Here is a 26,838-nt window from a genome sequence, read left to right as displayed (position 1 = left end):
AATTTGAATACACATTTATCTTCATAAACTAGTATGGTTATGAAATAAAGACTTTACATGAAAATATCTTTTCAAATCATAAAAACTTATTTTAATTAAAAATATTTTATAATTGTCCTTTCTTTTATACCATATACTTAACCTACAAGTTAATTTTTTAAATTTATAGAAACTAGCTTAAAAGTACAAGATACTTAAGATATTTAAAATGAATTCATTCTGATTCCTAAGAGAAATTATGATAATTTTCTATTCATATGGATCTAAATGATAATACAATGAATAGAAATACTTATAAATTCACAATAAGAAGAATGTGTACTCCATGTAATGGAGAAATAGAGAACGAAATGATGTACCTACCTTTTATTTTATTTATTTTTTGTCAGTGTTGAAGTGTATCCAGAGACACATTTATACAAATGCTTTTTGAATTTTTGTATAAATCAGTAATATTCAAAATTCAAAAGATCACATCAATTAGATTATAAATTGTGCATGATTATATTAATTGACTAGAGAAGCCTTTAGATTCCACAATATATAGTTATTCTTTTTATGAATAAATTTTAGAGCTCTTTGGAGAGTTTTATAAAATAATTATGGTGTATACATTTTCATACAGAGAGAACACACAAAAACACAGAAATATATGTGCATATCTGAATATCAAAGCCAAAAGCATAATGTTGCCAATGTAAAATTACTGATATAAAAGAATTCATATTTAATTTAGCCAATGTCACCCATGTTAGCATTACCAAATGTTGATAAAATAATTCTATTTTGAGTAATGTAGTTTACATAATATTTTAAGCCCAATAAAGCAATGACAGGTCCACTTATTTAAGTGAATTCATTATATGCACCCAAAATGAAAATTTCTCTATCTCAATTACTTTATTTAGGAATCTCAGTGGTTAGCCTGTTCCTATATGGAACAGAAAATCTGCTCCAAGGACCAGGGGAATCCACTGAAAAAACTGCACACTGGAGAAATGCTGATCTGTGGGAAGTTTAAAGTGCTACGATGGGGCTAGCCCTTCTCTAGGAACATTGTCTTTCTTAACTTCTACCCTGTCTTTAAAACACAGAGTTTGAACTTTGTTTTTAGGATCTCTTCCATTCCTAACCTTTCACAATTATAAAATTAAAAAAAAATAATGTTGATTAGTCCAAATTTAACAAATATACACAAAAGTGTGACATCTAACCCATAGAGACAATTAAAGAGGTGAAGACATCATTAGTAATTGATCATTTTGGCAAAATTTCCTTTCAAAGCAATAGAGCTCATTCTTTTTTCAAAAAAGTATATACAAATTTTGTTTCTTCATACAAATATTGTCATCCTAAAATGAAAGTTATGCCTCAGACAATTTTTCCATCTGTGTAAACAAATAAATATAAAATAAATAAACCAGCTTCTATCAAGAAGGTCATCATAAATGTGTGTGTATGTATATATATATATATATATATATATATATATATATATATATATATATAATCATATTCCTTCATTTTATTTACAAAGCTGTATAGAAATTCTTAGCATTTTCTTCATCTATGTATTAATCAGAAATTTTAAGGTAATCAATTTTAGCAGTAGGTTTATTTGTCTCTGAAAGTTATTTATAAATTTATGAATGACAGATACATTTTGCTGCTATTTAAGTTGAATTCATGACTGAAAAAATTCATCAAACAATTAATCATGGGATACATTTTAAAAGTATATTCTGATTTATTTTATTTAGTATAATGTTTTCTAGGTCCATCCCTGTAGTTACAAACAGAATTTCCTACTCTTTTAAGGTCAGTAGTATTACATTACTATACATACATACATACATTAAATACATGTGCCACATTTTCTTTACCTATTTATCAGCAGATGGACCCTTAGGTTGTCAGCTATTGTGAATAATGCTACAATGAATGTGCACAAGAGGGCACATGTCTCTTTGACAGATTGATTTCAGACCCTTTAGATACCTACCCAGAAACAGAATTGCTGAAATATAATGTAATTCTAATTTTAGGCTTATGAGGAACTACCATACTGTTTTCCATTTAGTTGTACTAATTTACATTCTCACTAACAATGCACCAGTGTTTCTTTTTCTCCACAATCTCACCAACACTCATTATTACTCATCTTTTGGATAATAGTCATTCTAGTAAGTGTAAAGTAGTATTACAGTGCTTTCCCTGATGATATGTAATGCAGAATGAACATTTTCTTTTGCATCAGGATGCTAAAAGAGTCCAACTTACAGAACAAGAATACAATTGTGTTTGCAGGAGCTAGAGGAGGTTGTGAATGAGGAAAAGGCATATGATGATTAAACACTACAATGTTTCAGTTAGACAGGAGGAAATAAGGTTCAGTGATCTATAGCACAGAATGGTGTTAATACGGCATGATATGGAAGATTAAAAGGAGCAAAGCTTGAAGATGACATGTTTTCTGGCATTTAACCTCTCAGTAAATGACACGCAAAAAAAAAAAAAAAACTTAGTTTTTTGAGTTATTATTTCTCATTCCTTCAATTGATTAGTCACCAAGTCCTATGAATTCTAGCTTGCAAATAGGTACAGTGTTATGCTGTTATGTAGCAATGAAAACAATAAAACTTTAATTTCCCTGAGTAAACAGCTAGAAGTGGGATCACTAATTTTATAATAAGTGAATGTTTAATTCTATAAGAAAATAAGAACTGTTTTTTTTCAATAATTTAGTGAATTATTTTAATACTATTTCCTTTTAGCTTAACGGACATTTAAAGATAGAGTGTAATATTACAAATACAACAACAATTTTGGAGTTTATGACAGAAAGGAAAAGAGAAGGTGTTCTCATATTATATGTCATCACAAAAAAAATCTTTTTTATTTTATATTTTAGCTTTTTGATTTTTATATCTATCTGTTAATATTTGTTAAATATCTCATGGGCAGAAAATGCTTTCTCCATATTTCATGAGCAACTGAAAGCATAATCACTTATTTTGTCCAGTTTACATTAGATGACTTAAATTCAATTGTTTAAATGTATGTATTCTAAGAAATTATCTGAACAGAGACACACAATCTCTGGGAATCAAACCAGAAGTATTTCCATTCATTTTTTAAGAAAGTATAGAACAGTATTAGAGAAATGGCAACACTTTGCCTATGAGGCATTTATAATTCATCTGTGTCTTAAAAAAGAAATATGTAGTTTCTCATTTCAAAGGTACAATTGCTTGCTTGATGGTATCCCACAAATTCCACAGGCAGATAATCACATGATTTGTAGAAGTCTCCCCAACTATTGTTATAAATGTGTTTTTCTTAAATTCTGTACTCTAGTAATTCATATATTTTAATGGTCAGTACTTAGGCTTATAATTATTATATCATTTGCTGTATCATAATTTTTTATTAATAATATGTGATGTTTGATGTCCTTTGGCCTTTATAAAAATTTTGGACTTAAATTTTATTTTGTCTAATATTAGTATAACTAATCCTGCTTTCTTGTGGCTTCTATTTCTGAGGATTATCCTTTTTACTTCTCTCCAATTTCAAGCTATTTGTCTTTGGATCTAAAATGAATCTTTATTAGAAAGCTTGTAGTTATATATTTTTACCCATTTTTAATTTGTCTCTTAATTAAATATTTTATCTATTTACATTTAAAGGAATACTGATAAGGTAAACTTCTATCATTTTTTTATTTGTTTGCCTTATAATAGGCTTTTGGTTTATTACTCTCTTCCATAATGTCTTCTATTGTATTTTTATTTGATATTTTATAGTGAAAGGTTTAAATTAATTTTTTGCTTATATACTACAATTATTTTATTTGTGATAGCCATTGGGATTATATTTAATATCATAAAGTTAAAATATGCTAATTTGAATTACATCCTCTTCTATAACATGCAAAAGTTCGTCTCCTTTAACAGCTCCGCCTCACCCATCAGTCACTGGTATCTTAAAAAATGTCATAGTTGCACACCATCTCCAAAAACATAAATTAATAATTTTTAACTCATTAATCTTAAATTATGCAGTAAGTAAAGTGTGGGCTAAAACTAGTTACCATAATTCTGTATTTCAGATGAACATTATAATTGTTACTCTTTTAAATTATTTAGATAATAAAAAGTAAGAGTTTATGCTATTGTTATAACAATATTAGCTGATATAATTTCCCATGTATTTAACTTCATTGACCTGTTTTGTTTAGGTATATGGTTTCAAGTTACTGTGTAGTGTATTTTCTTTCCAGTCTGAGGTACTCCTTTTGGCATTTCTTAAAGGGAAAGTCCATTGGTAACAAAATTTTTCATATTTTATATTACAATATCTTTAATTTTTCTGTCGCTTTTGAAGGACAGTTTTACCAGATACAGAATTTAACCTCCGTCCCATCCTGCCCAGCTTGAACATCTATTGCTTTCAGACTTCCAGAGTCTCTGATGAGAGATATCTGCTTATACTTTAATTGAGAAACTCTTGTATATAATTAGTTAACTCTATCTTGGTGCATTGAAAATCCCCTTTTTGTCTGTGGCTTTCCATACATAGTTTGATTATAATTTATCTTGGATTGGTGTCTTTGAGTTCATCCTACTTAGAGACTGTTGAGTTTCTTGGGTAATTATATTAATGTTTTTCATCAAAATTAAAAAAATTTCCAGCCATTTTTTAAATATTCTCTGTCCTTTCTAATTTTTCTGGTACTCCTGGAACTTCCACAAAGCATATGGTTATCAGCTTGATGTTGTCCTACATATTCCTTGCATTCTGTTCACTTATCTTAAATCTTTTTCTTTTCTTCCTGAACTTCAGATTTAATAATTTCTTTTGCCTGCCTTTATATTTGCTGATTCATTCTTTGCCTCATCAAATTTGCCTGTGAATTTCTGCAGATTTTTTTTTCATTTCAGCCTTCAGAATTTCTTCTGAAAATTCTTTTTTAAATTTGTTTTAAAATTATTTTTTTAATCTTTTTAGATTTTCTATTTATATTTCCATTTTGTTCAAATATTTTTTTTAACTTTCTCCACATCCTCCTTTCTTTCCACATCTCTTAGAGAGCTATATTAAAGAGCTTATGTAGTAGATCCATCAGGTCTTTTTCAGGAACAGTTTTGGTTGGTATTTTGTTCAATTTTTTCCCTTTGTATGGGCCATGCTTTTCGATTTTGGTATGTTTCACAATTTTCTTGTTGAAAATTGAATGTTGGAATATAATTATATGATAATTCTAAAATCAGATTATTTTCCTTCCCCGGGGTTTCTTGTAGTCTTTTGTTTTTTGTTTGTTTCTTTTTATTGTTGTAGATTATTTCTTCACTGAGGTTCAGTCTGTAAAGTATTATGACTTCAGCTCTTCTCAGAATTAATCTACTTATCTATGTACTTATTTATTTCTTATGGTATTTAGCGGTTTCACAGGATGTCCCCAAACTTGGAATCCACCCACTTCAGTCTCCCAAGTAGCTGGGATTAATTTTCTCAGTTTCTGAGCCTACTCTTTCTGGAACCTGGGTGTGTGTGGTGTCTTTTTAATTTCTCCCATACACAGGGTTGCCTTTCTAGTATTCAATAGTTGGCTCCCAAAAGGGGAAAAAGAAAAATAAAAGGAGAGAGGCAGGAGCATTTTAAATTACCTGGAAGTCACTTCAGATAGAGGAGGGTCTTGTAATCATACAAAGAGGTATAAACATAATGGCCAGACCTCCCTGTTGTGCTTCTATGATCAGAGCACATATCTCCAGTATTTGTGGGACAGAGCTTGTCTTATTCACACTGACTCTTCAAGCAGTGTGAAGACTGTTTCAGAAGCATGTGGATAGCTATCTACCATGGGGCTGAGGGTCGGGAATGGGTGGCTGCTACTGTGCTAAGAGCTGCAATTGACTAGAATTAAGTGCAACTTACCTGGAATATGCAAGCCATCAGTACATCCCACAGTTCCAAATGGTTATGTTTAATAGGTTCTCTCAGTGCAGTTATTGTCTAGATGAGGAGAAAGATTTCTTGTTCTTTCTACTCTCCATTATTGTCCCAGAATCCTCTCTTCAATTTATTTTTTCTTTTGGTACAGGGAATTGAACCCAGAGGAATTTAATCTCTGAGCAACATCCCCAGCCCTCTTTTTTAAATATTTTATTTTGAGGCAGGGTCTTGTGAATTACTTAGAGCCTTGCTAAGTTACTGAGGCTGACTTTGAACCTGTGATCCTCCTGCCTCAATCTCCTGGGCCATTAGGATTACAGGCATGCACCACAGTGTGAGGCTCTACAATTTCTTTTTATTTTAAAAAATACTGAATTGATTATGGTATCATTGCCTGAACTTCTTGTTATTCATGGGAACATTCCTAAAAGTTAATTCTAATACTTATTGATGAGGTAGGCGGATCTGCGACCCACCGGCAGGTCAGGCCCAGCAACCCACGGAGGGGCAGAGCCACCCCATGCGCCTGCAAGGTAGGCGGACCTGGGACCCACCGGCAGAACAGGCCCAGCGGCCTGCTGAGGGGCAGAGCTGCCCCCTCCACTCGCGCCTGCAAGGTAGGCGGAACTGTGATCACCGACAGAACAGGCCCAGCGGCCCGCGGAGGGGCAGAGGTGCCCCGCGCGCCTGCAAGGTAGGCTGACCTGCAACCACCAACAGAACAGGCCAGACCTGCAACCGATAGAACAGGCCCAGGGGCCTGCAGAAGGGTAGAGCCGCCCCCCCCCACCCCGCGCCTGCAAGGTAGGCGGACCTGCGACCCACCGGCAGAACAAACCAGCGGCCTGCAGAGGGGCAGAGCCACTGCCCGCGCCTGCAAAGTAGGCGGAACTGCGATCACCGACAGAACAGACCCAGCGGCCCGCAGAGGGGCAGAGCCGCAGCACGCGCCTGCGAGGGAGACTTTGCAACTATACAAGACCAATATAAATATATAGGGGGAAAATTCAATAGCACAACAGTTTCACCAAGCAGAAAGAAACGCGAACAGTATGAAGAGACAAGGAAAGAAAGGACCACAAGCAATGCAGATCAACTCAACGTTAGAAGAGGTAATATCTGCAGCAGATGGAATGTCAGATAAAGAATTCAGGATATACATGCTTCAGATGATCTGGAGTATCAAGGAAGACATTAGACAGCAAAATCAGACAATGAAAGATCACTTCAACAATGAATTACATAAACAAATCCAAGAAGCAAAAGATCAACTATACAGGGAGATAGAGGTTATAAAAAACAAACAAACAGAAATCCTAGAAATGCAGGAAGCAATAAACCAACTTAAAAACTCAATTGAGAATACTACCAGCAGAGTAGAACACTTAGAAGATAGAACATCAGACAATGAAGACAAAGTATTTCAACTTGAAAAGAACATAGACAGCTCAGCAAGACTGTTAAGAAACCATGAGCAGAACATCCAAGAAATATGGGATAACATCAAGAGACCAAACTTAAGAGTCATTGGGATACAGGAAGGTATAGAGGTCCACACCAAAGGAATGAGCAATCTATTCAATGAAATAATACGAGAAAACTTCCCAGACTTGAAGAATGAGACAGAATCCCAAATCCTAGAAGCCTACAGGACGCCGAAGGTGCAAAATCATAAGAGATCCACACCTAGACACATTATAATGAAGATGCCCAACATACAGAACAAGGAGAGAATTTTAAAAGCTACAAGAGAAAGGAAGCAGATTACATTTAGGGGCAAACCAATCAGGATAACAGCTGAACTTTCAACACAGACTCTGAAAGCTAGAAGATCCTGGAATAACATATTTCAAACACTGAAAGAAAATGGGTTCCAACCAAGAATTGTGTATCCAGCAAAATTAAGCTTCAGGATGGAAGATGAAATTAAAACCTTCCTCAATAAACAAAAGTTAAAAGAATTTGCAGCTAGAAAACCATCTCTCCAAAAAATCCTCGGCAAAACATTACAGGAAGAGGAAATGGAAAATAACAATGAAAACCAACAGTGGGAGGTAGGACAGTAAAGGGGGGAAAATAATCAAAGAGGAAAACAAACCATGTTTAGTAACGTAAATAAACAAATATGGCTGGAAGAACAACCCATATCTCAATAATAACCCTAAATGTTAATGGCTTAAACTCACCAATTAAGAGACACAGGCTAGTAGAATGGATCACAAAGCATGACCCAACAATATGCTGCCTACAGGAGACGCATTTGATAGGAAAAGACATACATAGGCTGAAGGTGAAAGGTTGGGAAAAAACATATCACTCATATGGACTTCGGAAACAAGCAGGAGTGTCCATACTCATATCAAATAAAATAGATTTCAAGCCAAAGTTAATCAAAAGGGATAAAGAGGGACACTACATACTGCTCAAGGGAACCATACACCAACAAGACATAACAATCATAAATATTTATGCCCCAAACAATGGTGCAGCTATGTTCATCAAACAAACTCTTCTCAAGTTCAAGAGTCTAATAGACCACCATACAATAATCATGGGAGACTTCAACACACCTCTCTCGCCACTGGACAGATCTTCCAAACAAAAGTTGAATAAGGAAACTATAGAACTCAATAACACGATTAACAACCTAGACTTAATTGACATATATAGAATATACCACCCAACATCAAGCAGTTACACTTTTTTCTCAGCAGCACATGGATCCTTCTCAAAAATAGATCATATATTATGTCACAGGGCAACTCTTAGACAATATAAAGGAGTAGAGATAATACCATGCATCTTATCTGATCATAATGGAATGAAACTGAAAATCAACGATAAAAGAAGGAAGGAAAAATCATGCATCACTTGGAGAATGAACAATAGGTTACTGAATGATCAATGGGTTATAGAAGACATCAAGGAGGAAATTAAAAAATTCTTAGAGATAAATGAAAACACAGACACAACATATCGAAATCTATGGGACACATTGAAAGCAGTTCTAAGAGGAAAATTCATTGCTTGGAGTTCATTCCTTAAAAAAAGAAAAAACCAACAAATAAATGATCTCATACTTCATCTCAAAATCCTAGAAAAAGAAGAGCAAAACAACAGCAAAAGAAGTAGAAGGCAAGAAATAATTAAAATCAGAGCTGAAATTAATGAAATCAAAACAAAAGAAACGATTGAAAAAATTGACAAAACTAAAAGTTGGTTCTTTGAAAAAATAAATAAAATCGACAGACCCTTAGCCATGCTAGTGACGAGAAGAAGAGAGAGAACTCAAATTACTAGCATACAGGATGAAAAAGGCAATATCACAACAGACACTTCAGAAATACAGAAGATAATCAGAAATTATTTTGAATCCTTATACTCCAATAAAATAGAAGATAGTGAAGGCATCGATAAATTTCTTAAGTCATATGATCTGCCCAGATTGAGTCAGGAGGATATAGACAACCTAAACAGACCAATATCAATTGAGGAAATAGAAGAAACCATCAAAAGACTACCAACTAAGAAAAGCCCAGGACCGGATGGGTATACAGCAGAGTTTTACAAAACCTTTAAAGAGGAACTAATACCAATAGTTTTCAAGCTATTTCAGGAAATAGAAAAAGAGGGAGAACTTCCAAATTCATTCTACGAGACCAACATCACCCTGATTCCTAAACCAGACAAAGACACTTCAAAGAAAGAAAACTACAGACCAATATCTCTAATGAACCTAGATGCAAAAATCCTCAATAAAATTCTGGTGAATCGGATACAAAAACATATCAAAAAAATTGTGCACCATGATCAAGTAGGATTCATCCCTGGGATGCAAGGCTGGTTCAATATATGGAAATCAATAAATGTTATTCACCACATCAATAGACTTAAAAATAAGAACCAAATGATCATCTCGATAGATGCAGAAAAAGCATTCGACAAAGTACAGCATCCCTTTATGTTCAAAACTCTAGAAAAACTAGGGATAACAGGAACATACCTCAATATTGTAAAAGCAATCTATGCTAAGCCTCAGGCTAGCATCATTCTGAATGGAGAAAAATTGAAGGCATTCCCTCTAAAATCTGGAACAAGACAGGGATGCCCTCTCTCACCACTTCTGTTCAACATAGTTCTCGAAACACTGGCCAGAGCAATTAGACAGACGAAAGAAATTAAAGGCATCAAAATAGGAAAAGAAGAACTTAAATTATCACTATTTGCAGATGACATGATTCTATACCTAGCAGACCCAAAAGGGTCTACAAAAAAACTACTAGAGCTAATAAATGAATTCAGCAAAGTGGCAGGATATAAAATCAACACGCATAAATCAAAGGCATTCCTGTATATCAGCGACAAATCCTCTGAAATGGAAATGAGGACAACCACTCCATTCACAATATCCTCAAAAAAAATAAAATACTTGGGAATCAACCTAACAAAAGAGGTGAAAGACTTATACAATGAAAACTACAGAACCCTAAAGAGAGAAATAGAAGAAGATCTTAGAAGATGGAAAAATATACCCTGTTCATGGATAGGCAGAACTAACATCATCAAAATGGCAATATTACCAAAAGTTCTCTATAGGTTTAATGCAATGCCAATCAAAATCCCAACAGCATTTCTTGTAGAAATAGATAAAGCAATTATGAAATTCATATGGAAAAATAAAAGACCCAGAATAGCAAAAACAACTCTAAGCAGGAAGTGTGAATCAGGTGGTATAGCGATACCAGACCTCAAACTATACTACAGAGCAATAGTAACAAAAACAGCATGGTACTGGTACCAAAACAGGCGGGTGGACCAATGGTACAGAATAGAGGACACAGAAACCAATCCACAAAACTACAACTATCTTATATTTGATAAAGGGGCTAAAAGCATGAAATGGAGGAAGGATAGCATCTTCAACAAATGGTGCTGGGAAAACTGGAAATCCATATGCAACAAAATGAAACTGAATCCCTTTCTCTCGCCATGCACAAAAGTTAATTCAAAATGGATCAAGGAGCTTGATATCAAATCAGAGACACGCCGTCTGATAGAAGAAAAAGTTGGCTACGATCTACATACTGTGGGGTCGGGCTCCAAATTCCTCAATAGGACACCCATAGCACAAGAGTTAATAACTAGAATCAACAAATGGGACTTACTCAAACTAAAAAGTTTTTTCTCAGCAAAAGAAACAATAAGAGAGGTAAATAGGGAGCCTACATCCTGGGAACAAATCTTTACTCCTCACACTTCAGATAGAGCCCTAATATCCAGAGTATACAAAGAACTCAAAAAATTAAACAATAAGAAAATGAATAACCCAATCAACAAATGGGCCAAGGACCTGAACAGACACTTCTCAGAGGAGGACATACAGTCAATCAATAATTACATGAAAAAATGCTCACCATCTCTAGCAGTCAGAGAAATGCAAATCAAAACCACCCTAAGATACCATCTCACTCCAGTAAGATTGGCAGCCATTATGAAGTCAAACAACAATAAGTGCTGGCGAGGATGTGGGGAAAAGGGTACACTTGTACATTGCTGGTGGGACTGCAAATTGGTGCAGCCAATTTGGAAAGCAGTATGGAGATTTCTTGGAAAGCTGGGAATGGAACCACCATTTGACCCAGCTATTCCCCTTCTCAGTCTATTCCCTAAAGACCTAAAAAGAGCATGCTACAGGGACACTGCTACATCGATGTTCATAGCAGCACAATTCACAATAGCAAGACTGTGGAACCAACATAGATGCCCTTCAATAGACGAATGGATAAAAAAGAAATGTGGCAGTTATACACAATGGAATATTACTCTGCATTAAAAAATGACAAAATCATAGAATTTTCAGGGAAATGGATGGCATTAGAACAGATTATGCTAAGTGAAGCTAGCCAATCCCTAAAAAACAAATGCCAAATGTTTTCTTTGATATAAGGAGAGTAACTAAGAACAGAGTTGGGAGGAAGAGCATGAGAAGAAGATTAACATTAAACAGGGGTGAGAGGTGGGAGGGAAAAGGAAAGAGAAGGGAAATTGCATGGAAATGGAAGGAGACCCTCATGGTTATACAAAATTACATACAAGAGGAAGTGAGGGGAAAGGGGGAAAAAACAAGGGGGAGAAATGAATTACAGTAGATGGGGTAGAGAGAGAAGATGGGAGGGGAGGGTATGGGGTATAGTAGAGGATAGGAAAGGCAGCAGAATACAACAGACACTAGTATAGCAATATGTAAAACAGTGGATGTGTAACCGATGTGATGCTGCAATCTGTATACGGGGTATACTTGAATCAATGTGTGAAATATGATTTGTCAAGAACTATGTAATTTTTTGAACAACCAACAATAAAAATTAAAAAAAAAACTTATTGATATAGTATATTCAGAAACACATAGCAACATATATGCAAATTTTCATAAAATGCTATTTTAGCTTAGGTTAGTTGGACTTTGTTTAGTTTAGAATTAAAGAATGTTACATGATGCTTTTAAAAAGATAAAGTATATATTTATTTTTAAGAAAGGTATATTCATGTGGGAACTTTCCTACAAGATATTACTCTAAATAGATTAGGTAAAATGTAATAATTTAAAAAACTAACATACATAAATAAATGTTCAAGCAAAGTCTGTTTCAGCAAAACTGTGAAAATATTTTAAGAACTCTCAAGTTCCCATAAGGAATTTGACAACTTCAAAAATTTGCAATAATTTCAAATAAATAAAAGTATTTATAAAAATGTAACAAATATGATTTTATCTGTTCTTATTTGTGATAGCTAAAGATGTTTAAATACTTATAATATTAAATTATAAATTATACTAAATTAATAGTTTTTTCAACTGTTTTTAACAAAGTAAATTTATTAAAGGGGAAAATGTGAGACTGTCAAATCAAATTCTGAAAAAAAAAAAATCATAAGGACCTAAAATACAGTGTGTTTTCTTCTCCATTCTAGGGTGAGTGGGGAGAGGTGACTTTTCATGAAAAAAAGAAACGAACAAACAAAACTTCCAAATTTACCCTGAAAAATTTGTTCATGCAGATCTCTGGTATCATTTTGTTTAAAATCCAATAATTTATGGTCCGTGTTCATTAAAACTTTATCTTAAAATTCATGATTATAAAGGTTAGAAAGATTATTTTGCTATAACTCTATGAAGCATACAGTTTAAATTCTTGGTTTAAAAAATGTTATCATGAGAATATTATTTTATAATTACATCTTCTTCAGGAATCTATTAAAAATGTTCACATAATAATAGGACCCTAAAATTTTATATAAGTGATTAAATTACCTGAAGAAACTTTTTTCTTTGAAATTTACATTTCCTTCTCTGCAATATTCTCAATAATTGTTTCAAGTAAACAAATATTTTTCAAAAAGAGTAAAATTTTAAAGCTAAAATTCTTTGCTTTATGATAATAATTGTTATCAATACTGAGAAATTGTAATGGTCATAAGATTGAGAGATTGGAGGCCTAGAAATGCTAGAATATTTGGCCAAGAAGAACTGAAATATACAAATAAATCAATTTAAAATGCTCTAAAGAGAATGAAATCATTAATTTTAAACCAGTATTTATTATGTTTTTGAGTGAGCAATTTCATAATTAGTAGATTGTGACTATACCAGACATTGATATATTTATTCTATTTCCTATATGTTTCTTCTTGTCTAAGAAATTTTATTACTAAGTCAAGACCTAAAGTGTGCTAGATAACATTATTGCCACTAATTTCTCATTTACTATGTGACATATCTTAAAACTTTGTGTTATACTTCATTTTTTCATGTAATGGTTTACCTGAATGTTCTTTCTTTACTTCACTTTCTCTAAGTACACTCTATTCCTTATTCAGTACTAAATAATTCCTTGACATTTTTTCTTTTTTTAATTAATTTTTTTATTTATATATGACAACAGAATGCATTATAATTCTTATTACACATATAGAGCACAATTTTTCATATCTCTGTATATAAGGATATTCACACCAATTCATGTCTTCATACCTGTACTTTGGATAATAATGATCATCACATTCCACCATCATTTCTAACCCCAAGCCTGCTCCCTTCTCCTCTCACCCTTCTGCCCTATCTAGAGTTTGTCTATTCCTCCCATGCTCCCTCTCCCTATCCTACTATGAATCATTTTCCTTATATCAGAGAAAACATTCATCATTTGTTTTTTTGGGATTCACTAACTTCACTTAGCATTATCTTCTCTAATTCCATCCATTTACCTGCAAATGCCATGATTTTATTCTTTTATTGCTGAGTATGTCACATTTTTTTTTTATCCATTCATCTACTGAAGGGTATCTAGGTTGGTTCCACAGTTTAGCTATCGTGAATTGTGAGGCTATAAACATTGATGTGGCTGTGTCCCTGTAATATACTGTTTTTAAGTCCTTTGGGTATAGACCAAGGAGAGGAATAGCTGGGTCAAATGGTGGTTCCATTCCCAGTTTTCCAAGAAATCTCCATACTGCTCTCCATATTGGCTACACCAATTTGCAGTCCCACCAGCAGTGTAAGAGTGTACCTTTTTCCCCACATCCTCACCAACATTTATTGTTGTTTGTCTTCACAATGGCTGCCATTCTGACAGGACTGAGTTGAAATCTTAGAGTGGTTTTGATTTGCATTTCTCTAATTGCTAGTGATGATGAACACTTTTTCATATATTTGTTGATTGATTGTATATCATCTTCTGAGAAGTGTGTGTTCAGGTCCTGGGCCCATTTATTCATTGGGTTATTTATTTTTTGGTGTTTACCTTTTTGAGTTCTTTATATACTCTAGAGATTAGTGCTCTATCTGATGTGTGAGGGGTAAAGATTTGCTCCCAAGATGTAGGCTCTCTATTCACCTCACAAATTGTTTCTTTTGCTGAGAAGAAACTTTTTAGTTTGATTCCATCCCATATATTGATTCTTGGTTTTTATTCTTTTGCCAAAGGAGTGTTATTTTTTTAAAAGAGAGAGAGAGAGAGAGAGAGAGAGAGAGAGAGAGAGAGAGAGAATTTTAGTTTTCGGCAGACACAACATCTTTGTTTGTATGTGGAGCTGAGGATCGAACCCGGGCCACATGCATGCCAGGCGAGCACGCTACTGCTTGAGCCACATCCCCAGCCCCAAAGGAGTCTTATTAAGAAAGTTGGGGCCTAATCCCACATGATGAAGATTAGGGTCTACCTTTTCTTCTATTAGACACGGGGTCTCTGGTTGTATTCCTAAGTCCTTGATCCATTTTGAGTTGAGTTTTCTGTATGGTGAGAGATAGGGGTTTAATTTCATTTTGTTGCATATGGATTTCCAATTTTCCCATCACCATTTGTTGAAGAGGCTTTCTTTTTTCTAATGCAGTGTTTTGACACCTTTGTTAGTCTCTGTGTCCTGCATTCTGTACCACTGGTCTACTAGTCTGTTTTGGTGCCAATACCATGCTGTTTTTTTTTTTTTTTTTTACTATTTCTCTGTAGTATAGTATAAGGTCTGTTATAGTGATGTCACCTGCTTTACTCTTCCTGCTAAGGATTGCATTAGCTCTTCTGGGTCTCTTATTTTTCCAGATGAATTTTATGACTGCTTTTTCTCAATATCTCTAATAAACATAGATACAAAAATTCTTAATAACATTCGGGCAAATAGAATACAAAAAACATATCAAAAAGATTGTGCACCATGATCAAGTGGGATTCATCCCAGGGATGCAAGGTTGGTTCAACATATGGAAATCAATAAACGTAATTCATCACATCAATAGACTTAAAGATAAGAATTATATGATCATCTCAATAGATGCTGAAAAAGCACTTGACAAAATACAACACCCTTTATGTTCGAAACACTAGAAAAATTAGGGATAACAGAAACATATCTCAATATCATAAAGGCTACCTGTGGTAAGCCCCAGGCCAACATCATTCTAAATGGAGAAAAATTGAATGCATTCCCTCTAAAAACTGGACTAGACAAGGATGCCCTCTTTCACCACTTCTATTTAATATAGTTCTTAAAGCACTGGCCAGAGCCATTAGACAGATGAAAGAAATTAAAAGGAAATGCATAGGAAAAAAAGAACTCAAATTGGCACTATTTGCTGATGATATGATTCTAAACCTTGAAGACCCTAAAAGTTCCACCAGAAAACTTCTAGAAGTAGTAAATGAATTCAGCAAAGTAGCAGGATATAAAAATCAACACCCATAAATCAAAGGCATTTCTGTATATCAGTGACAAATCCTCTGAGAAGGAAATGAGGAAAACTACTCCATTTATAATAACCTCAAAAAAAAGTAAATAAAATACTCCTTTTCCTTGTTCTTAGAATTATCCCTCTCAGCTAGAGATCAGCCAAGTTTTCCCTTAAACCTTCATTATAAGTCAAGTTCTTCCCTTCCAGAGACTCTCACTGACTTTTCTACCTGCGTATAATACACTCTATAAAAATCAAGGACATGGCATTTATAGAAATTAATCTTAGTTTTAATTTTCTTCCAATTTTCTATTATCTACAGCAGTTCTATTGTTCCCACTATTTCCTAAAACTGGTCTGTATATTATATTTTCTGAAAAATATTGTATCTAACCTCTGAAAATGTCACATAGTTTGTTATTAGAGATTGTAATTTCCAAACTCAATAAATTATTCCTATTTTTCTCACTTTTAATTAAGATTATAAAACTATCCAACTATCAAATTTGTATGTTTTTATCATGGTAATATTTCTTACAAATACTCAAGTAAATATGAGAAGTGCATTCTATTATGCCCCAGCCAAGGAATCATACAAATCCAAGAAGTCATTTCAAGTAAACTGGAGATATGCTGCTATTTGAGTTGTGTGAGCCTTGCTTATTCATTTATATTGATTTTGAATCATTTCCAGACATCCATAGTGACTTGGCTTATAATTAGTTGGCTAAAGAAAATAAAAAACAAAACAAGCTCATGGTATAAATATGGTGGTGAAGAGCAATTACCAATGATGGGAATAGTATAATGCTTAGAAATCAATATATGGTATTTGGGAACAGGACCTTCAAAGAACATAGATAAGTGATTTTAAAACATTCCAGTGGACTGGGGATGCATCCCAGTGGTAGAGCACTTTCCCAGCTTGAGCAAGTTCCTTGATTCAATCACCAGCAAAAACCAAAAGAGTTTTTTATATCTAGAGGAAAGAATTTATGGGCCCATTAAGCCACTGTGACCTTCATGAATTACTTAGGATTCATACTGATATTAACAAATGCCTATGAAATCAATCATATCAATTTTCTTAGAGTTTAACCATATTTGTTCATAAAATCCATCTCCCAAATCTCTGCAGAATTGATATTAAGGGACAAAGGTTTCAACATGGAAGAACTATGAGAACCCATCTTACAGTGCTGTTCCAGTAATAGACACAATATTTGTTAGTATAAAGGAGATTTCATTTTTCATGTAAGTTGGGAGAAGAATAATGATCACAAGTATCTGTTCTTCCAGGTCAAAGGTTGCAATACCAGAACACGTTTAGAGTATACATGCACTTCTGTTAATTTTAAGATGCACTAGGTTTAAAAAAAAAGTATTAATTCATGAAGGTCACACATATTTTTTTTTTATTATAAGATGGCAAGACTCTAAATTTATTTAAAACTATTTTGAAAGACCTTTTCCACCTAGCATACTTACCCCATCTGGCCTGCCATCTGAAGCTGTGACAATCAGAATGTATCGATCGGTGCTTTCCCTGTCCAGTGCTTTCCCTAAGGTGAGAATCCCTGTGCTAGTGGCAGAGAAAACAGAAAGACACAGAAAAATATTATGTCACATTGTGTCTTCTTACTATAGTGAACCACTTTTCACCATTTCTCCCCACCTCGTGGCAATCATGGTTTGGGTATTTAAGATGTATAATACTAGGATTCATGTTGAAAATTGAAAAAAGGTTTTTAAGGCTGTCAAATTTCTTAGAAACAATGATAAATTGCAAAATGAATAAGATAAATGAGCTGATTCTCTAGCTCCTAGGGAGAAAATATCAAATAAAGCTAAACTATGCTTAATTCATTCCTGGAAGAAAGATATACATATATCTTACTTGTGATTATTTCAAAAGTAAAACACTCCATTACTCCTTAGCAGTCTTACAATTCTTTGAGTCAAGAAATGCTTTCTTATAAATAATCTATATAACCTTTCCATTCATTGTCATATATATGTGCTCATTGTGGAATTGCAAAATAATTGAATTTATCGTGACAAATTCTATGGATAAAAGTACATTTTCTCCTTCCTAATTTAAAAATAATACCAGCTCTTTGTAGGAAACCAGAATAAAGAATTTTAAAAAAATTAGATGCTATTGTTATTTTTTTAATATTTCTATTATTTTCTTGCCTGACTACATTTAAACACATAATTATTTCCAAAAGCAGAATCAGGCTGTATATTTTACATTCTTTCTAGTAGAATGTAATTAGTAAATCATTGTCTCATTTTATAATATAAATAAAACTCTTCTGTTGATATAGTCACATTTTTATTACTTTTATTTTTTAAAATTAGGATTCTTATAAATAATGAAATATGTGTTGCATTTAGTAAATACTTATGTTTTAAAAAATTTAATACCACTTCTTACTTTTTCTCTGTGTAGAATAAATGCTGTCAAATATTTAATGCTTATTTTTAATGTAATTTCTTAAAAGAGTTTGGTCACTTGCATTGCTTTCTGTAACAAGTTCAGCATGAGTTTCCTAGATTTTACAATTTGATACTGTGCATGACATTTTCATGAAGCCCTAACAAGCATCTACTGAAGAAGTTTATTTTAATGTAATAAAACACTAAAATAATATTATAAGTATAAAAGCATAGTTTTTTTTCTGATTGATAAAAATGGCTCATTTTAGCATGAGTGATATTAATGTACTAGTAAAATTTCAACAATTCATACTACATGTGGTGAGTCACAGATAATGAATCAAAATCAGAGCCCTAGTAACTCCACTTATTTTATTTTGTTGTTCTTGAAATGGACTTAAAAGAATTCTCAATATATGACTTTGCTTCCTGTACATTTTAAAAAATACTTTGTCAAAATAACTGAAAACCAATTCCCAGAGTATGTTCATAATAATCAGGTTTGTATCAAGTTCTACACTGCAGATAGTTGAGATAATCTCATTCCACAATGGCATTCAAAGAGAAAATGAATACAATTATTGCTTTTGAGACTTAGTCACACATAACTTAAGAAAGAGGAAATCTGAAAACCAAGCAATAGTGTAATAAAAGAAAGAAAACTAAGTTATTGTTATAAGGTCTTTATATCCCTATATTTCTCCTTCTATTAAATTAGAACACAATTAGACATTTATATAATGTTCCTATTTAGGACTCTCTTTTTTTTACTAAATAGCTAATTTTTCGTGATCTGGTGATTACAATAGAGATAGTTATTTCTTAAGATAATGTCTGTCTCCTTCTGACCCATCATTACATGGAGTTGAAGGGGTGAATGGGACATTTGGGAGATGGGGAAAAGCAAATATAGGTACTGTTTTGTTTTGTTTTTTTTTTTTTTTGGTATTCATTGCTGCAAGACTAGTTTATGGGTACAAAGGAGCATCCTTTATTGAAATTACAGAAATACCTGGCAAGGAGGAGTCTTACTACGAACTGGATGGAGGTAGACCAAGATACATCACGTTGCTTTTAGGGAAATAATATTTTTTGCAAATTCATATACTAACAATACTGGTGGTTGTACTCCTGAGTATATACTCCCCAAACCCTAAAACCATGTACTTAAACACATGTATATATGTTCATAACAGCAGTATTCAAAATAACCCAAATGTATCAAAATAGCCCAAATGTGCATTAATTTACAAATGAATAAACTGTTATTTATACATGCAATGGAATATTAGGCAAAAAGGAAAAGTAGTGAAGAACCGAGACACTCTGCTAAATCAAAGAATCTTGGAAACATTAGATGAAGTGAAGGGGGCTGACAGGTTTGGTCACAAATTCAATTATTCCATTCTACCACTCCTCCTTTCACAGCCCCATTCTCAGACAAACAATAGTTTATGTTTTGCCTACACACTTTTGCCTATCCTGGACATTCCATATGAAAGGAATCATAAAACACATTCTCTTTTGTAATTAACTTATTTTACTTAGCATTATGTTTTCATGGTTCATCCATGTTATAGCATATTTTACTAATCCATTTTCTTTTATCAATGAATAATATTCCATTGTGTGAATAATGACATTTTGTTAATCTGTTTATCTGTAGATGGACATCTGAGTTTTTGGTACTTTTGTCAATATAAATAATTGTTATGCACATTCTGATACGCAGTTTAACTGTATGACTTAACTTATCTTGAGTACACGTGAGTAGAACTACTGGGTTATGAGGTACCTCCCATTTTTAACATTTGGAGGAAATGCTGAAATTTTCCAAAGTGCACATTTTACAGTCCCATCAGAAATATATGAGGATTCCAGTGTCTCCACATTTTTACCCATACTGTTACTGTCTGCTTTTCATTCTAAAGTGTGTGCAAAGTGGGTTATCTTACAGATTTTTAATTTTAATTTCCATAATGACTAGCAACTATGAGCATATTTCTATTTGTTTATTAGCCTTATATATATATTTTTTTTTGAAGAAAAGTGTAATCAAATTGTTGCCCATTTTTAATTGAATTTTTTCTTTTTTTATCTTTGAGTTATAATAGTTCTTTATGTGTTCGGGATACATGATTCTTATCATATACATTATTTTATTTAAAGTTTGTGATGTGTTTGGGTTGTCTTTGACTTCATGATGTTGCCACTTGAAAAAAAAATTAAAAATTGATGAAATTCAATATGTCATCTCAGAAATCATTTATTTATATTGTCTAATACCTAAAAATTATGGCTAATTCATATAATGAAGATTTCTTTCTGTATCTTCTTGTAGGAGCTAGTTTTATCTCTTATATTTAGGTCTTAAATCCACTTTCAGTTAATTATTGTGGATGATGTGAGGCAGAGATCCAACTTCATTCCTTGGCGTGTTGTCCCAACTTCATTTGTTGAAAAGATAATTCTTTTCTGATGGGATCAACTTTGGTCCTGTTTTGGAAACCAACTGGACTTAAATGTTAAGGATGCTATATGAATCCTTAAGTCTATGCCAGCTATCTTATGTATGTTTTCATGTTTCCTTTATGATTCCCTTTTAAATAGTTTTCTTTATTTAATATTAATCATAAAATGTAGCTAATTTATGATTTTGATGTCCCTGTGAGGAAACTTCAAATGGTTAGGACTTTACATTTTTTTAAATAGAAGCTTATTCATCTTTGGAATCTAAAAGTCTAAAAAATACTGTTATTGTCTTCAGTTTCCACAGTATTGCTACTTTGTGGTCATAAAACCTTATTCCTTGTAAGACTGCCGTTGTTCCTCAAAAGACCTAGGAATTCACACATGGCTTTTTTGATTTGGCCTTATGTACTGAGTGTTCTAGACAACGAAGTAGTGGCTAGATAATTTTTCAAGTTTTTCTTCTTAAAATCATGGGTTAAGTTTGCAGTTCCATTCTTCCAGTAAGTAAAACACACTCACAAACAAAATGCCAGAGAGGTATCAAGCGCAGTTCTTTAACAAACATATAAGAAGTCAGAGCACCACTTTGATATTGCAGAAGGGAAGCAAATGATCTCTCTGGAACTCAAAATAGCTTCTTTCTTTCAATGTCACATTGCTCCCAGTTTTCTGGATAGTTATGATGAGAAGTATCTATGATGTTTTCAAAGAGTTAAGTAAAATGATGCTTATCTAAACCTTATCTACATTAATCAGAAATTAAAGAATGAACTCATGTTTCATCTTAAGTGTGTGTGACACAATTTATGAGATTCCCTTTGAATGACCAGTTTAGTGCTAAGTTACTCTTCATAGAAATGTCCTTGTCATTATGATTAGTTGACGGCTTTAAAGGCATCTAATTAATCCCAGGTTATGCCTGTAAATGGAATATTTCCACCTCAGTGGATTTTACTTAGTAAAAATGTTTAAAATACATAAATAGTCTCCCAAGCAAGATATCTGAGTTCAGAAATATCCTCCCAGCTCTCATTAACATTCATAGAGAAAAAAGTAAAATAATACTACAAACAGCTGAAAGCATTTGATTAGAAGTCTGTTTTCTTGGTTACAGTACAATATTTAACACTAAACCAAAAAAAAGAGTCAAGTTATAAATCATTTCATTTTGAACTTACGTTTCTGAAAGATTAAAAACTCGCTGAGGATCTCCATTCTCAATAGCATAGGTTATTGAGTCTCCCTCTCGATCAGTTGCCTTCAGAAAAAAAAAAATTCAATTATCAACTTATTTATAGAAGATTGAAGCTAATTGCACAAAATATCCATTAATAATTTTAAAAATAAAGATTAAACATGGACTAATAGCAAGATACAGAATAAATTTTATATTTGATCCCAGTATTTCTAAAAGTACACACTGTTATCATTTAGGAAAATGAAGTAATGATTTTCTTAAAGTTTATGTATGTGATTCAATTTAACTAATTTATTTATTTTATTTTAGAGTCTATCTCTACAATTTAAACAAGTGTGTTAAATGACACGTGAAGATTATAGTGTTAAAATATTTAAGCACATTTTTGTTTTCTGCTCAAAGTATATCAAGAAAATATTTTAACTGGTAAAACTTGGGTTAAGAATCCTGAATCTGGAAACAGAGAGTCTGATTTCAAAATTCAGTTCCACTTAGGAATTTTAGGATTGTCTCCCAATTGCAACTATAATAGGAGGTCCATAAAAATAATAATGTTAATAGATTCTGAGGGGTTTAATTGAAAAAAAATACACACACACACACACACACACACATATATATATATATCGCGCACACACACACACACACACACACACATACAAATATCAAGGCCTACAGACTAACATCTGGAACCTTGTAAACTTTCAATAAACATTGGCTTTTATTTTCTTCTCTTCCTTACTTAAGTTAAAGAAGATAAAACCTATAGCTTTTATCTTGATGTTGAATTTTGTATTTCCATAGCCAAAATATAAACAAACATCCAGTTCTGTAGCAATAGAGTTTAGGGTTTGGCCTTTAAAACATTCAATAATTTCTTTTTCAAATAAGCCACTGAAGTCACCTTATGCAATCATGGATGGAGGTAATCTGGATGATATATGAGGGATGTGGAAGGGATTTGTCTGAGCATGTCCCTAGGGAAAGGAGAAATATTCAATAAATTCTAGATGAATTTTACATATATGTTATTGACCAGGCGGAGATATCTCCTCGCCCCTGAAAGACATTTCCCTGAAGTTGGCAGGAAACTAGAAAGGTTGCTGTGGGGAATTCTTTCAAATCGTTTGTCTCTGTCCCTAACCAGCTTCAAAATGCAAAACAGAATAACAGATAAACAAGAATTGTTGCTTTCCTTGCTTCATCATCTTGGTAAAGAGCTGCAACACCATCCTCCTGTTTTCTCAGGTCTCCTATTCTCAACCTGAATGCTCCCTCTTATCGTCCAGTTGAACTCATCAGCAAATTCCCTTGTCTCTATCTAAAATATGTGAGGAATATGGTTGTATCTGAAATTCTTCCCTAATGCCATCCTCCTTGTGGGCCATAGTAACAGCCACTCTACTAGCAGCCCCAGTTTCCCTTTTCCCTAGTACCCTAACTATGCTCAGTTTTTAATCAATCAAATAAAAAAACTTAAAAAATAATTATTTCTTGGTAAAATTTTATTTTTTTCCAAATGCTATTGCATCCTTGTAGACACACACACACACAACAATTTTTTTTAAAAAAATTTTTACTCAATGGAACTGATAGTAAATTCTTACTATTTCTCTCTTCTTTTCTACTCTAAGCAAAAAAGATAAAGTAGAACTACAAATAATATACTCAGCCAGATTATTTAAAAAACACTGGACTATGCTATGTCTAGAGACGGTATTTTATCACTAAAAAGTTTAAACTGAATATTTTCTGTTACTTTTCCCTTTTACACATATTTAGTGGTTCTGTTACCCTTGTTCTTTTTTGCTTGTTAGTGTATATATATTTTTTCTCTTGAAAAAATTATCATCTTATGTTTATATGAAAGTCAGAAGAAATACATTCTGAAACAAGATAGTTTTGTGTACACAATTACAAGTCCAGATTTATGTTGAATCTTTTAAAGTATAAGATCTATTTAAATAAGAAACTTTTGTAGAATAAAAGCACTGTGGATTTTATATAATTTGTGTGTGTGTGTGTGTGTGTGTGTAACCTTATTTTATGCTGTTAATGGATTTCAATCCCTGAGGTAAAGTGAAGTGCTTTTTTCAGTTTACTATTTAAGTATCTCAGGCTATCAAGTGTGCATGAACATTATGCATTCTTCATTATTTTTTAAACCCTACAGTATATATGGTCAATTTGTACTAATTATTATTATTATTATTATTATTATTATTATTATTATTATTATTATTTGAACAGGGGATTGAACCTAGAACACTTTAATACTAATTTACATCCTCAGTTATTTTATTTTTTATTTTGAGACAGGTTCTCACTAAGTTTCTGAGGATCTCATTAAATTACAGAGATGGCTTTGAACTTGTTATCTTCCTGCTTCAGTCTCCCAAGTATTTGGGATTACAGGCATGCAGCACCACACCCATCTATTTTTAAATTCTCTTAATGTTTCTGTCAGTGCATTATAATTTTTACATACTAGTTAAGTTCACTTTGGCATATTCATGCATGCATGGGATATAATTTGTTCCATTCTAATTTCCAACACTTCTACTTTCCCTTCTCTCCTTCTTCCAGTTGTTCCTTTTCTTTTCCTTTACTGATCTTCCTACTATTTATTTATTGTTTATGCATGCTTCATTCTTAAATAAAGTTGGGCCCTTAAAAACATTTAAACCAGGATTTAGAATAAAATTCTATTTGATGATTTTCTTCCTTTGACTCTGTCAGTAAGTCCTTTATTTTTATTTCAGGGTCTGAAACAAATGATAAAGTAATTAAGAAGGATACATAATTTCTCTGTCAAAAACCTGAAAAGGAGTGGTATGATATACATCAGAGTTTGAAATCTATGATTTATATTAGGTGTTGAGTAAATAACATATATCACTATTTACTACTATCTAAAGGGGAGAAATAATTCATAAAAGGAAGAATTGAAAGAGCCACAGAAGCAATGATGTACTAAAATTTGATTATTTGTACATATGTACCCTAAATATATTTTTCCAAATATTTCAAAATATTTTAGTCAAGCTAACCAGTCATCTCAGAGTAACTGCATACTATATATCAAACTATATTAAAATTTTACATGCCTTATCTCATTTGAGCCTCATGGTAACTTCACTGGTAAATAGAAAATGCAGAAGTCTTCAATTACCTCATGATTTCTGCCACTATTTCTTTATAGTTTCTGTAATTTATTTAATTGGATAATACATCTTTTGTTAAAACTACAGATATTAGTAACTGTTTCATCTTCCTTAGTGTAAACACATTTCCTATCTCTACTTTGCTGAGTGACGTCAAATCTGAGCCCCTTCTTCAAGAACTGAGAAGAGAATAATAGCACTTGTGTTCTTTGGGCTTGTCAGGGAATTTACTGGAGGCTCTGGAGCCAGCTACCCAGGTACCAGACCTGGTTACACCACCTATTTTTAGGCCAAGTGCCTAACTACAAATGAGTAAAATAACAATAATACCAAACAGTATGCAGTCACGACTTCAACAAATATTTGTGAGTATCATCCTGTGTAAAACACTGGGACTTCAGCAATGAAGAGAACATATGAAAAGTCTACCCTAGTGCAGCTCACACTATAGTGGTGGAGAACATCGAATAAACAAATGAAAACTATAGATCCTTATGTGCTGTTAAAATATACAATGATTCAGGAAGAACATATAATGGAGGGCAGGGCGATGATTTCCCTTTTATATAAAAGTGATCATAGCAGATTTACTGAAAATGTGAACTTTTGGTGATCTTCTGAAGTAGCTGAGAGAGAAAGTGATAAGGAAAACAATAGACAGAGGACCCAGCAAGGGCAAAGGCCATACAGCGGGGAAATGCCTGTGAGTCTGAGGAATTGCACGGCTGGGATGGCTGCAGAATACACCTATTTGATTTTACTTGTCCATTAGCCTCAGGTTCAAGAACCGAAAGATGTTTACTGTGAATCCTTAGAAAGTACTGATAGAGAGCAAGAACATGCGAGGAATAGAGGAACTCTAGAGAGGGCAGAGGGGTTGGAGGGGAAGGGAGGGGGCATTGGGTAATTAATGATGGTGGAATGTGATGATCATTACTATCCAAAGTACATGTATGAAGGCATGAATTGGTGTGAGTATACTATGTACACAACCAGAGATATAAAAAATTTTGCTCTATATATGTAATAAGAATTGCAATGCAGTCTGTTGTCATATATAAATAAAAAATTACATAAAAAAGAGTACTGGAATTTGGCCTTTGGTTTACTGAAATATGTTTAAGAACATGATTAGAATAAGCTAGATCTTTCTTTCATTATTGCTTGAAGGTCGAAAAATAACTTTAAAAAGCAATGCACCTTCTCTTTCTAGTCAATTCCACAAGATCATGTAATGAATGTATCTGAATTTGAGTCACCAATTTATCAGAGGAATCAATAGGGACACAAAAGATGTTATTTAAATAAGCAAATTTCTTAGACACTTAAAGAAATTTTCAAAGGGAGCAAATCTCTAAACTAATTTTCTGTCCATGTTGAAG

General features: G+C 33.0%; 1 protein-coding gene across 3 annotated transcripts in view; it reads right to left on the bottom strand.

The window, feature by feature from the left end:
- Positions 1-26,838, bottom strand: part of Pcdh15 (protocadherin related 15) — a 1,685,700-nt gene that overhangs the window by 222,406 nt on the left and 1,436,456 nt on the right. For all 3 annotated transcript variants that reach the window (XM_058578029.1, XM_058578030.1, XM_058578028.1), the window contains 2 exons: positions 22,273-22,352; positions 17,669-17,762 (listed from right to left, as the gene is read on the bottom strand). In XM_058578029.1, coding sequence (XP_058434012.1) covers positions 17,669-17,762; positions 22,273-22,352 — 174 coding nt within the window. The remainder of the gene's footprint in view (positions 1-17,668; positions 17,763-22,272; positions 22,353-26,838) is intronic.

The sequence above is a fragment of the Marmota monax genome, unplaced genomic scaffold (genome assembly GCF_021218885.2).
Source record: "Marmota monax isolate L192 unplaced genomic scaffold, Marmota_monax_Labrador192_F-V1.1 WCK01_AAM20220418_F8-fsc00019, whole genome shotgun sequence".
In the NCBI taxonomy this organism is placed as follows: Eukaryota; Metazoa; Chordata; class Mammalia; order Rodentia; family Sciuridae; genus Marmota; species Marmota monax.
Note: the sequence above shows the minus strand (reverse complement) of the source record. Positions and strands in the feature narration are given on the sequence as shown.